The sequence below is a fragment of the Engystomops pustulosus genome, chromosome 8 (assembly GCF_040894005.1).
Source record: "Engystomops pustulosus chromosome 8, aEngPut4.maternal, whole genome shotgun sequence".
Taxonomy (NCBI): domain Eukaryota; kingdom Metazoa; phylum Chordata; class Amphibia; order Anura; family Leptodactylidae; genus Engystomops; species Engystomops pustulosus.
In genome coordinates this window covers 53,012,312-53,025,817 of record NC_092418.1, presented here as the reverse complement: position 1 = coordinate 53,025,817, position 13,506 = coordinate 53,012,312, and the positions used below count along the sequence as shown (strand labels likewise).

The window sequence follows — 13,506 nt, the reverse complement described above, 5'->3', positions numbered from 1 at the left end:
GTACCCCTCTAAATTATCACGCAATCATCTATACAACGCTTAAATAATAAAATATTTTTGTCAAACTTATTAAGGGGACCAAAAATATATTCTTCTTCCCATTTCTCCACGTACAGGTTGTCGAGAATGCTTTTAGGTTTGAGATGTGACGGCTTATTCCGAGCACAAGAAGCCACAAAGTCCTGAAAATCCCTGACCAGATCTTGCGACCAATAGAATTAGGAAATGAGGGCGACAGAGTGCTGCACCCGAGGATCCCCAGCCCCACATGAGGAATGTCCCCAAGCCCGAATTTTCATCCGTAGAGCAGGTCGTATGTAGGTCTTGCCAGGAGTTAGTTGTCGAATATCCACAGGAGCGGACAGTACCAGTCCCTCAGGAGGGATGACATGCCGAGGCACGAAAAAGGGCGCCAGCCCATTTGAATGAGGAAATTGAATCGGGAGAAGAAGAGTGACCAGCGAGCTTGATGTGGATTGAGTCACTGAGCAGTCTGGAGATAGATGAGATCCTTGTGGTCCTTGTAAATGCAGACCGGAAAACTTGCTCCCTCCAGTAGGTAACGCCACTCTTCCAAGGCAAGTTTAATCACCAGCACTTCTCGGTCTCCTATGGAATAATTCCTCTCTGTGGAGGAGAAAGTTTTAGAGAAAAAAAACGCAGGTGAGGGTTCGGCCTTTGGGACCCTTCTGTGTGAGCACCGCACCAGCTCTACTGAGGAAGAATCCACTTCCAGATGGAAAGGCTTCTCTGTGTCGGGACGTACAAGAACTGGGGCTGAAGCAAACGCTGACTTTGTGAAGTAAGTGAGAGTTAGTGAAGGCCTCTTCAGCTGCCAGAGTCAGGGGTTGGCGCCCTTCTTGGTGAGCAACACAATAAGAGACACCAGAGAGGAGAAGTGCGGGATGAACTGCCAATAGTAATTTGCAAAGCCCAGAAATCGCTCTATAGTGCGTAGTCCTACAGGACGAGGCCATTAAAGAACAGAAGACAGCTTGGCAGAATCCATCAGTCGACCTCTGAGATAATATAGCCGAGGAAAGGAAGATTCTGGTGGTGAAACTGGCACTTTTGAGGTTTGGCATAAAGGTGATTGGTCCTTAGTCGACTGAGGACTTGCCACACGGGAGACTGGTGGGTCATAAGATCCGGAGAGAACACCAGAATGTCATCAAGAGAGTGGGTAGACTCAGCCCTGAGGAGGAGACGTACCCGGTAGGAGATCAACAGGGCAGTCATAGGGGCAGTGATGTGGCAAAGTCTTGGCTTGCTTCTTAGAAAAGACGTCCGCAAAGTCCTGGCCGGAAGAAAATGTTCCAGGCTGGCACAGTAGAGGGAGAGATCCTCCTGACGTTGTCTGGAGCGTTCCTGGGGAGAAAGTAGTGCTCTGTCCACCTGCATTGACTCCTCTGTAGCAGGCACAGCAGGAGGCTGAAGCCAGGCAAATGTCGAACCCGGGTTTGTGGTTGCTCAAGACAAGCTCTTCAGCGTGCTCCTTTAATTGAATATCAATCCAAGTGGCCAGAATGATGAGACCACTCAGTGTAGAGGGCAGGTCTCATGCAGACTGTGTGTATTTAACTTGTCCCGACAGTCCCTTCTTAAAGGTCGCAGTCAGAGCTGCATCGTTCCGGGAGAGTTCAGAGGCCGGAGTACGGAGCGGGCCTGTATATTCTCCATTGGACGAGTCCCCTTCACGCAAGTTCAGCAGTTCAGCTGAAAACGCTGTGCAGGTTCCTTGAAAACGGACCTGATTCCTTGTGAGGAATGCTATGAGAGTAGCCGTGAATGGGTCGTCTCTGTCCTAGAGAGGAGTAGCCCAGGCCAGGGCCTTCCTGGAAAGGAGGCTGATGATGAATGCCAGCTTAGACCGTTCTATGACAAATTGAGATGGCATAAGTTCAATGTGCAGGGAGCACTGGGTAATAACGCCCCTGCACAACTTGGGATCTCCATCATACTTTGATGGCATGGAGAGTCTCAGCCGAGGTTCAGCAGCAGGCAGGCTAACCGGAATAGTCGGAGGAACCACACGAGCTTGACGCTGTTGCTGAATAGCCATCAGTTGCTGCAACATGCCAGTGACTTGACCAAGCTGTTCTCCCTGTGCTGCAATCTGCTGGGACTCCGGACCACAACGGTGGTAAGATCAGCCAGTCTAGACACTGGGACCTTGGTGGGGTCCATGGCCGGATCTTACTGTCAAGCTCCATGGGTGGTGGAATGGGAAATCATACTAATTGCAAAGGTCATGGGAAACAAGCTTTTTCTAAGGCTGTGAGGCACAAAGATCCGACAGGGAGTATTGGAAGAGGCCAGTTTAAATAGCATTGTGGGAAATCTTTAAATCTGCTGAAGCCGGCGTGCACGCACTAGGAGCCGGGGATGCGTGCACACGGCCGATGGACCTGAAGCAGGAACGGGGACAGGTGAGATGCAGGGCCCTGCGTATGCGGACATGGAGGGGCGCGGCCGAGCACCCGTTACATGTATATTTATTTATTTATTCATTTGTATACTGATCCAACCAATCACCATGTACCTTTATTTATTTATTCATTTGTATACTGATCCATCTATCACCATGTACCTTGTACCATGTATTTTACTATGGGATGTTTTAAGAAACCTAAGCGTCTACCCTCACATTTATATGATAATTAAAAAATTATATGGTTTATTATTTGCATGTACTTTTTTTTATATACACAGTTTTGTATATATACATGTATATATGTTTTTTAGTGTCGCTATAAGGATCTGATGAAGGGGGTAGGCCACCCCTGAAACTTGTTGTCCAATATTGTACAAATAAACATTCAACAAAAGAGATAAACATGTTGGACCGATTAATTACGGGTAGCGTGTCTAATACCACCCTGGCCCTTTGTCACCTTACTTATGTGATTTCCCTATGCGGCACCATTTAGTACCGAATCCTGGGAAGACGCAGCAACCCACTTAAGCTATCAGAATATTTGATATTTGAAAACCTTTGATATCTGTCTGACACATAAGACACAAGGTGTCTCAAGGTGAGCAGCCATCATTGAAACTATTTTTATCACAGACTACATAAGGGGCGCCGCCCGTGTTCTTTTTTATTTTTCGATGCATAGGATAGGTAGTTGTTGCGAATAGCTCCTTCTCCGTGTTAAAGGAAACCTACCACTTGAAGTGGCAGGTTTCCGATGGCAATACCGGGCACCAGCTCAGGGTGAGCTGGTGCCGGAGCTTATTTTAGTTAGTGTTTTAAACCGCGGTATCACGGTTTAAAACACTTTTTAAACGTTATAGCCGGCGCAGGCAGGTACGCGCTCGGCGCTTACCGTGCGCGCGGCTACATAGGAAGTGAATGAGAGCCGCGCGCATGGTAAGCGCCGAGCGCGTACCTGCCTGCGCCGGCTATAAAGTTTAAAAAGTGTTTTAAACCGCGATACCGCGGTTTAAAACACTAACTAAAATAAGCTCCGGCACCAGCTCACCCTGGTGATAGCTCACCCTGCTATCGGAAACCTGCCACTTCAAGTGGTAGGTTTCCTTTAAGAGTTGCCTAGGGAGATTGATCACCTCGCTAGGAGGTCTCCAAAGTGGGTAACTTTGTAATTGCAGAGAAACAGTTAACATATCAATTGTTTGTATATGTTTGTGATATGGTGTGTTATGATTTTGAAGCAAGCTGTAAGCTGATTGGAGAGCGCTGCCAACTCACTAGGGGAGTATAAAACCCCTTGTTTTTATGTCCATGTATACAGTCCATGTATATATTTGTAAGGTTGGAGATTTATAATATTAATAGAGTGATATGATAATGTTTATTGTATTATACCCAATCTATGCAAGGATTGGTTTATAAGGGAGGACTGCAATTGGACGCTAGCAAACGCCCCGGAAGAAGCTGAAGTTGATGGAAACCCAGGGTCGGGCGGTCATGTGTAGCTGGCGTCCTCTGGAAATTTGATATGCGCATTTTTTAAACTACTATTGTGAGTATATTTAAAATAAAGAATACCCTGTTTTAAAGAACATACTACACTATTCGTGCGAATATTTTCTTCCAGCGGCCCGCTGGAGACAGTGGCGGGATTGAAGAAAGAAAACCGCACGAAGGGAGTTCTGAACAGTGGAGGTTTAAGTGCTATATAAATCGTGGATAGACGTTGCCCTTACCGTCACAGTAAAAGCAGGGATATATCCCCAAAAAAAGGAAGGACGATTGAACACTTTGAGGCTCCGGTCAGAGTTATTTTTTATCTCTTCTACCAGTCCAGCCTGAAGTTACTACCAGGCTGTGAGCAACTCTTCCTGCGGACCAGCTCTCCAGCCTGCTGAATACTGCTGTTGATGCCTGCTGTTCAAGTTCCAATAAAAAAAGTGAGTTGATTTGCACAACTTGCCTCTGTGTGATCCCTGGATCAGGCTGCTTCACCGTCATGAGCTCCCTATTCTCCATATACACCTCGTGGTTGCCCCATATAAATATGTACATCATCATTCCATAACCCTTTTTCCAGATTCAGCTACAGATGCAGAGGGTGAATTTACTTCTGTAAAGCGAAAGTCTTTTTTTTTTTTTTAAGCTTCTTCTACATTCTGCCTTCAGCCGATGGGCTGGATGGGGGGCGCACTTCAAATGCCGAAACCCTTTCACCTAGAGACACATATTGACATTTTGATGTCATATTAAACAGGAGAGTATAAATATGAATGCTTCAAAGAACCGGAGATATCCACCCTTAGAAGTGGATATAGACTCTGACAAAGTTACAAGTGGAAATAGAAAGCTACACATAAAAATCTACAATTTTAAGTTTAAGGGTGAATACCTCTGGTTCTTTGAAGCATCTGCACTTGCTCTGCCTTTCTTCGGTGGTTGTAGACAGCCCGGGCCCAGCATACCGAAGTGGCTGGCTTATGCAGCCTTGGGCACGCTTTGGTCACGGTGCTTGGACCTGGGATCAAAGGAAAGGCCTCCAGCCTGGCAGGTCTCCAGCAGGTGGTATGTGCATGAAAAGATGAAGGGAGAGGCTGATGGAGGTTTCTCCCTGGGGCAACCCCTGAGGTGTCATGCACCCATGTACTTACATGCACCCTCTGCATCTGTCAATGAATCTGGGAAATGGTTATGGAATAATCATGTACAGATTTATAACATAGTTTGGTAAAAGATTATGACAGAAAAAAGAAGTAAAATTATCCAACCTAAAGCATAAAGTTTAATATATAATCTTTGAGCAACCAAGCAGTGGCGTAACTTGAAGCTGAAGGGCCCTAGTTCAAAGTCTGTGCCAGGTCTCCCAACTATAATGTATGTTTTATAGTACTTATCTTCTCATATGGGAAAGTGAAACCTTATGGGCCCCTAAGCCTCCAGGACCCGGTTGCGATCGCACTTTCAGCACCCCCTCAAGTTACTCCCCTGCAACCAAGCACAAAAAAAGTAATGCACTGCCTCCTGCCTACATGTTTAGGACTGCAACATCCTTATTCATGGCACAGAGAACTACAAGTGTGAAGGAAACCTGATCATGTGAGAGACAGGAGGGCACACCCCAGTTCAACAACACCATCCACGAAAACAGACAGACTTTTACTTTTTGTCATCCCCCTGCCTAAGATGGCAAGGGTTTTTCCATGCAGGATGGTGAGAGGCCGCCATGGACGGTGCTGCACTGTCTGGACCTGCTGGTGTCTTGCCAGGGCCTTTCCCCTGTTTCATTGTGGCCATCTTGGGCATGTTTGGGGAAGGGGGTGTTTGTCCACCTCCCTGGTACCTCAAATGGAGAGGACAGGGGTTGCTGGGGAACCTTCTAAAGTGACAGCTGGGATACCGGGTTGTTCTGTGAGGGTTTTGTTGGAGGCTCTTATGCGCAGTCGTAGCAGCGGGTTCTAGCCTTGTGGCGCTGGAACCATTACTGCCGTGCTTACCAGTGAAGGGAAGGAAGTGCTTTATTTGCCCATTAGGGTGGCTCCCGGTCTCACCTTTCTTGCCCATATGCTGGCTGAAGCTCGCTGCCCCCTGGCCTAAGCCAGTGTTTACTGGTTGCTGGCAAAAGGTGAGCTTTATGTAGGAGCTGTCCTAGCGTGGAAAAAAATATTTTATCTGTCACTCCCTGTCACAGCCGGTCTGTCAGTCAGTCCCTGTCACAGCCGGTCTGTCAGTCAGTCCCTGTCACAGCCGGTCTGTCAGTCAGTCCCTGTCACAGCCGGTCTGTCAGTCAGTCCCTGTCACAGCCGGTCTGTCAGTCAGTCCCTGTCACAGCCGGTCTGTCAGTCAGTCCCTGTCACAGCCGGTCTGTCAGTCAGTCCCTGTCACAGCCGGTCTGTCAGTCAGTCCCTGTCACAGCCGGTCTGTCAGTCAGTCCCTGTTACAGCCGGTCTGTCAGTCAGTCCCTGTTACAGCCGGTCTGTCAGTCAGTCCCTGTTACAGCCGGTCTGTCAGTCAGTCCCTGTTACAGCCGGTCTGTCAGTCAGTCCCTGTTACAGCCGGTCTGTCAGTCAGTCCCTGTTACAGCCGGTCTGTCAGTCAGTCCCTGTTACAGCCGGTCTGTCAGTCAGTCCCTGTTACAGCCGGTCTGTCAGTCAGTCCCTGTTACAGCCGGTCTGTCAGTCAGTCCCTGTTACAGCCGGTCTGTCAGTCAGTCCCTGTTACAGCCGGTCTGTCAGTCAGTCCCTGTTACAGCCGGTCTGTCAGTCCCTGTTACAGCCGGTCTGTCAGTCCCTGTTACAGCCGGTCTGTCAGTCAGTCCCTGTTACAGCCGGTCTGTCAGTCAGTCCCTGTTACAGCCGGTCTGTCAGTCAGTCCCTGTTACAGCCGGTCTGTCAGTCAGTCCCTGTTACAGCCGGTCTGTCAGTCAGTCCCTGTTACAGCCGGTCTGTCAGTCAGTCCCTGTCACAGCCTGTCTCAGTCCCCCTCACAGCCTGTCTGTCAGTCCCGGTCCCTGCCAGTCAGTCCCGGTCCCTGCCAGTCAGTCCCGGTCCCTGCCAGTCAGTCCCGGTCCCTGCCAGTCAGTCCCTGTCCTCTATCCATATTATCTCACACATAAGCTGTCTCATTGCCTGTAGTAAACAAACAAAGCTCAGAGTAATATTACTGACCTGTGGCAGAATAGTAACCATTCACAGCTCAGCTTCCAACTGCCACAGCGGCAGCAGGCAATGGATCCTGTTAATAAGTGGATTTTGGAAAGTGAGGGGTGAAAATTTCAGCTCAAACCTAGTCTACAACAATCCCTGAGTCACAGTGAGCGGCTGTGCAAAATTTGTCCACGTCCGCACTTTTTTGTCGGATTTTCTCGGGGATTGCACGGCTGTGACAAGTATTTAACAGAGGATTGTGTCACATGCGATCGGATTTTGGTGCAGCTGCGTTGGCTTTTATGCGACAGAATGTGACACCGCAACATGCGACACCGTTGGATGATCCAACTGATTTGGACTGAGCGTGAGATTTAACAATCAAATTGTGTTGCAAGTTAAAGCACTTAAATACACCATGAAGAAGAAGGTGAACTCCGTTGGAACCGAAAGTGGAAGTGACACATGCACGATATCGGGCGTACGATCTTGGTGAGTCGCAGCACAGTGCATTCTCGTAGGACAATCCACTTTCGGTGAACTCCTCCCACGTAAGTAAATGTGCTCCACTCTGTTCCATTTCCCACCTTGGAAAACTTGTTTGCATACAAAAGTATTTTAAAATAGATTCCAAAATAGAGCAGAAATACAGTAAATATAATTTGTTCTTTGGTGGTTATAACTATCCATCTAAAAAAGTCAACATTGTTGCCAAATTTCAATTTTTGCATAAATAAATCTAAAACAAAATTACCCAACTAACACGAAGTATCATGTGTCACAAAAGCAAGCAAAATCACATGGGAATGTTATAGCATTCCAAAGTCATTACCACATAAAGTGATACATATCAGATTTAAAAATAAATTTGAAAAACCCTAACAAGGAAGGTGAAAGCTTCAGCGGCAAGAGCAAAATTTCAACAAAGCATCAATAACCTATTGTAGGATCTTCTATAAATATAGAGGGTACGGAAAGTATTCAGACCCCTTTAAATTTTTCACTCTGTTTCATTGCAGCCAATTGGTAAGGTCAAAAGTGTTCTTTTTTTGCTCATTAATGTACAATCTGCATATTTTTGCTAATTGATTAAACAAGAAAAACTGAAATATCACATTAAATATTCAGACCTTTTGCTGTGACATTCATATTTAACTCGCATGCTGTCAATTCCCTTCTGATCCTCCTTGAGATGGTTCTACTCCTTCATTGCAGTCCAGCTTAATTCCAATCAATTTCAATTAGTTTATTGTCTATATAAGATCAAAGCCAAAACTAAGCAATTGTAGGAGAAGAGTGTATATTAAGAGCAAAAAATATCTTTTTTGATCTTACCAATTGGCCGGAGTAAAACAAAGACTGAACAATTTAAAGGGGTGTGAATATTTTCCATACCCACTGAATGGCTTTTCCATTTTGGGTTCAACTATATTTAATTAGTTTCTATTTTCTGCATTTCTCTGTTAAATGATCAGATTTATATATAACGTACTGAACAAACTCTGTTAGCAGTAACATAAACCTCACCTTTTTCTCATTCAGAAACTCCTTTATATAAGGCAGGGTGTGTTTAGAAAACAAATAGAAGCACGGACACTAAAAAAAAAAAAGTACATACATTAATACAAAACAAAAGAAATCAAACATTTGAGAAATCTTTATAACAAAATTACTGTCACTGTGCATTCTGGGAGAATTATTTCTAAGAACACTATGTTTAGTGTCCTAACTAAATTACTAGTAATTATTTTTTATAATTAAGCATCAAGAACTCTGAAATTTTTAAGAGCTGTGTTGGAATGTGTAACATGACATTAGACATTGTAAGGGTCTTTGTGGACAGAAGAAGAATAGGCCATAAATGTATTGTATAAACAGTCTGCATCTTATAACTTGGACAGTTCTCCTAGATCTCGGTGGAAGAAAAGACTCAAATTACTTGTCCTGCTTGTGTGATAAGAAGATATGGAGGCAAGGATGCCATCTATTGACTACATCATCATCGGATTGGCAAAGACAATAGTATAGGTGGTATGGGGATGGGCAATGTGTATGAGCTATGTGTGTATCTAAATAAGATTGTATACAGATCTTTAGTAAGAGCACTTCCCACCCTACTCTCTCTCTTTGTCCCTTAGTTAGTTTACCCTCTATGTATATTTCCCTGTATTTGTACCCTTAATTTATCCCCTATAAAGATCCATTGAATATTTTTGTTAATTTAATATTAACTGACACTTCAAAACCAAGCAGATTTTACATTTGGCACCCCAGTCTGGACTTGTAATTTAAATTCTACAGAGAATCCACTTCAACAAATCTGCGCTATTTCAATCTATGATCTTAGGTACAAAGAAAATCCCAGTAAGTAACTTATTTTCATATTATATTGCTATCTTTGATAAGCCAGGTTGTTTTGTGTGAATGTATAGGAAGTCACCTGTTGAAATTGTAGGTTAACATTAAGTGTGAGCGGCTGTGTTTTAGTGTACAGAGGTAAAGTTGTGGCAAAAAAGTTGTGTTCCTGGATATAGCTGTCCATTTTACAGATTTGAATGAATATAAATGTGTAAACAGTGTGTAAAGTAGCCTTTGGGGAATATTAGTGTAGTAATTTTACTACACAAACTGTGTTTGTTCAGTTTGTCATTTGCATGTTTGTCAGTGTGTATTGTGGATACAGAGATGGATGCCTCTGCTATCTACCATTCATGTGCAGATGGTTCCCTAGAGAAACAATTTAAGGAGCTACTGATGCAATGTAAGGCCCATAATTGCTAAGTAAGAGAGGGAAGAAAGGTTGGGCAATGAAATTATGATGTTAATTAAGATGAAAGAATTGGCTGAAGTAAAAGAAGTAAATTGGCAAAAACAAAGTCTCCAGTTTAAGGAAAATATAGACAGAATCAGTGACTCAACAAGTGAGCTGGACAATTTACAAGCAAAGGTGGATGAGTTGTCTTTAAGGAATCAAAAGTTGGATAAGCAGCTCGATGAGTGTAGATTGGGTTCTGTATCTACTGAAACTCGTATACATTCCTTAGTAAGGGAGATACATCAGAGGGACATGTTAATTACCTCACTAGAGGGTCAGTTGTCTTAAACAATGGCCAAACTGTGTAAACAAGAAGAGCAGATTCAGTCCCTCCAATTGCAACACCACACATGCAAGAAAGAAGCTGATATCTGCATTGTTACACCTGGGGGTGAAGGCAATCTAATAACAAGAGATAAGTCCCCAACACTCACCATCCAGGATAGACTACATCTGTGTCAGGTTATTGGAGAATGGGATACAAATGAGTCATCAATAATGTATCCAATAAATTTGAAGCTGTGGTGAAGCAATATAACTTATGTAATAAGGATACCTAGTCTCGGCTACCATTCTGGCTATTTTAGAGCTAGTCACAGATTGCCCTGCCCTTGCTAATGAACACTGCACGGTACAGATACATGGCTTCTTAATGTGCAGATTTACCAACAGACATTGTGGATGAAAGGACTTGGAATTGTGTTAATGGTGTTAATTTCTTGGTTTCAAATTATGTTTGTCTTACTTTTTTTGGAGGTACCGTATTTTTCGGACTATAAGGCGCACAAAAAATCCTTTGATTTTCTCAGAAATCAAAGGTGCGCCTTATAGTCCAGTGCACCTTATATATGAACCGTACTGACAGACAACAGCTGCCTTGAACTGTGCACAGGTCTGCCACCTGCTGGTCATACATCCTTATAATCAGGTGCTCCTTATAGTCCAGTGTGCCATATATATGAACCTAGACATTTTAGCAGGCATTTATTGATGGTGCGCCCAGGGCCGGCGCTATGGGTAGGCAAAGTGGGCACTTGCCCAGGGCCCCCTGAAAGGGGAGAATCTATTCTTTCAAATGAATCTTGAATTATGTTTCTAGGTGCCATGGATCCAGAGATATTCAGGTTTAAAGTGAGAATATCAGGTGACATTTGTACACTCATCGGCCACTTTATTAGGTACACCATGCTAGTAACGAGTTGGACCTCCTTTTGCCTTCAGAACTGCCTCAATTCTTCATGGCATAGATTCAACAAGGTGCTGGAAGCATTCCTCAGAGATTTTGGTCCATATTGACATGATGGCATCACATAGTTGCCGCAGATTTGTCGGCTGCACATCCATGATGCGAATCTCCCGTTCCACCGGATCCCAAAGATGCTCTATTGAATTGAGATCTGGTGACTGTGGAGGCCATTTGAGTACAGTGAACTCATTGTCATGTTCAAGAAACCAGTCTGAGATGATTCCAGCTTTATGACATGGCGCATTATCCTGCTGAAAGTAGCCATCAGATGTTGGGTACATTGTGGTCATAAAGGGATGGACATGGTCACCACCAATACTCAGGTAGGCTGTGGCGTTGCAATGATGCTCAATTGGTACCAGGGGGCCCAAAAGAGTGCCAAGAAAATATTCCCCACACCATGACACCACCACCACCACCAGCCTGAACTGTTGATACAAGGCAGGATGGATCCATGCTTTCATGTTGTTGACGCCAAATTCTGACCCTATCATCCGAATGTCGCAGCAGAAATCGAGACTCATCAGACCAGACAACGTTTTTCCAATCTTCTACTGTCCAATTTCGATGAGCTTGTGCATCAGTTTCCTGTTCTTAGCTGAAAGGAGTGACACCCCGTGTGGTCTTCTGCTGCTGTAGCCCATCTGCCTCAAAGTTCGACGTACTGTGCGTTCAGAGATGCTCTTCTGCCTACCTTGGTTGTAACTGGTGGCGATTTGAGTCACTGTTGCCTTTCAGCTCGAACCAGTCTGCCCATTCTCCTCTGACCTCTGGCATCAACAAGGCATTTCCGCCCACAGAACTGCCGCTCACTGGATGTTTTTTTCTTTTTCAGACCATTCTCTGTAAACCCTAGAGATGGTTGTGCATGAAAATCTCAGTAGTTTCTGAAATACTCAGACCAGCCCTTCAGGCACCAACAACCATGCCACGTTCAAAGGCACTCAAATCACCTTTCTTCCCCATACTGATACTCGGTTTGAACTGCAGGAGATTGTCTTGACCATGTCTACATGCCTAAATGCACTGAGTTGCTGCCATGTGATTGGCTGATTAGAAATTAAGTGTTAACGAGCAGTTGGACAGGTGTACCTAATAAAGTGGCCGGTGAGTGTATATATCTCCCAACAGCAGTTTAACAGATTTAGATTCATATAAAAGAGGAGACTCTTTTCTTTCATAGGAAAAAAGAAGTGAGGTTCTATGTGTCATAGAGCCTGAGATACAGCCCCCTGAAGTGTGAACCCCCCCCCCCCCCCCCCTCCGTCCATCAGGCTACAGGGAGAATTTGCTGCACACAGGAGCTGCTGCAGCTCACAGATAATGGAAATATTTACTTTATATGTTACTACATTCTGATAAGGAATAATATCAACTAATGTTCATGTTTTTAGCCCTTCTCTATGCAGAATGACTTAAGAACACACTTTCTCTCTTTTATTGCCTTTCATTTCGTGATAGTTTGACTGATACAATGAACATTCGATCCTCTTCGCCTAATGTCACTACATATTAACAAGGCGACCCAGAACACGTCCATAAAGTTATATGTAACACCAAAAACACACACATGTTGTGGAATAAAGTTTTTATTTCCCACCATCCTCCATTATTTACACCTATGTTATGATGTTCTCACTCTCATTCTTATGAAGCGTGGAGGATTCTGTTATTGTGTGGATAATACAATGGCGTACATCTTGTTATCTCATTAGCTATGGATATATAATTATTTATTTGGGTTACCATTATGTAAGGGAGCGCACAATGATAGATCTGTGTGACGCTCACATAGTTTGGTGTCCCCTGTGGATTTAATGTTCCCCTTTGTTGCATATTTTGGTGAATATAAACATGTGGGGTCTGTATGATCTCCTCACATCTTGCTGGTTTAGGGAAGTATATTTTCTCTATATACCGTATATACTCGAGTATAAGCCGACCCGAGTATAAGCCGAGACCCCTAATTTTTCCCAAAAACCGGGAAAACCTATTGACTCGAGTATAAGCCGAGGGTGGGAAATGCATTGGTCACAGACCACCACAGTATATAGCCAAACAGCCCCCTATAGTATACAGCCAGCCCAGCTTGCCCCCAGCAGTATACAGCCAGCCCAGCTTGCCCCCAGCAGTATACAGCCAGCCCAGCCTGCCCCCAGTAGTATACAGCCAGCCCAGCCTGCCCTCAGTAGTATACAGCCTGCCCCCAGTAGTATACAGCCTGCCCCCAGTAGTATACAGCCTGCCCCCAGTAGTATACAGCTTGCCCCCAGTAGTATACAGCCTGCCCCCAGTAGTATACAGCCTGCCCCCAGTAGTATACAGCTTGCCCCCAGTAGTATACAGCTTGCCCCCAGTAGTATACAGC

General features: G+C 44.6%; 1 protein-coding gene across 4 annotated transcripts in view; it reads right to left on the bottom strand.

The window, feature by feature from the left end:
- LOC140075287 (UTP--glucose-1-phosphate uridylyltransferase-like) overlaps positions 1-13,506 on the bottom strand; it is a 289,870-nt gene that overhangs the window by 19,492 nt on the left and 256,872 nt on the right. For 3 of the 4 annotated variants that reach the window (XM_072120957.1, XM_072120958.1, XM_072120956.1), the window contains one exon: positions 8,605-8,673. The exons of the other annotated variant lie outside the window; for it this stretch is intronic. In XM_072120957.1, the coding sequence (XP_071977058.1) occupies positions 8,605-8,673 (69 nt within the window). The remainder of the gene's footprint in view (positions 1-8,604; positions 8,674-13,506) is intronic. 4 annotated transcript variants of the gene reach the window in all.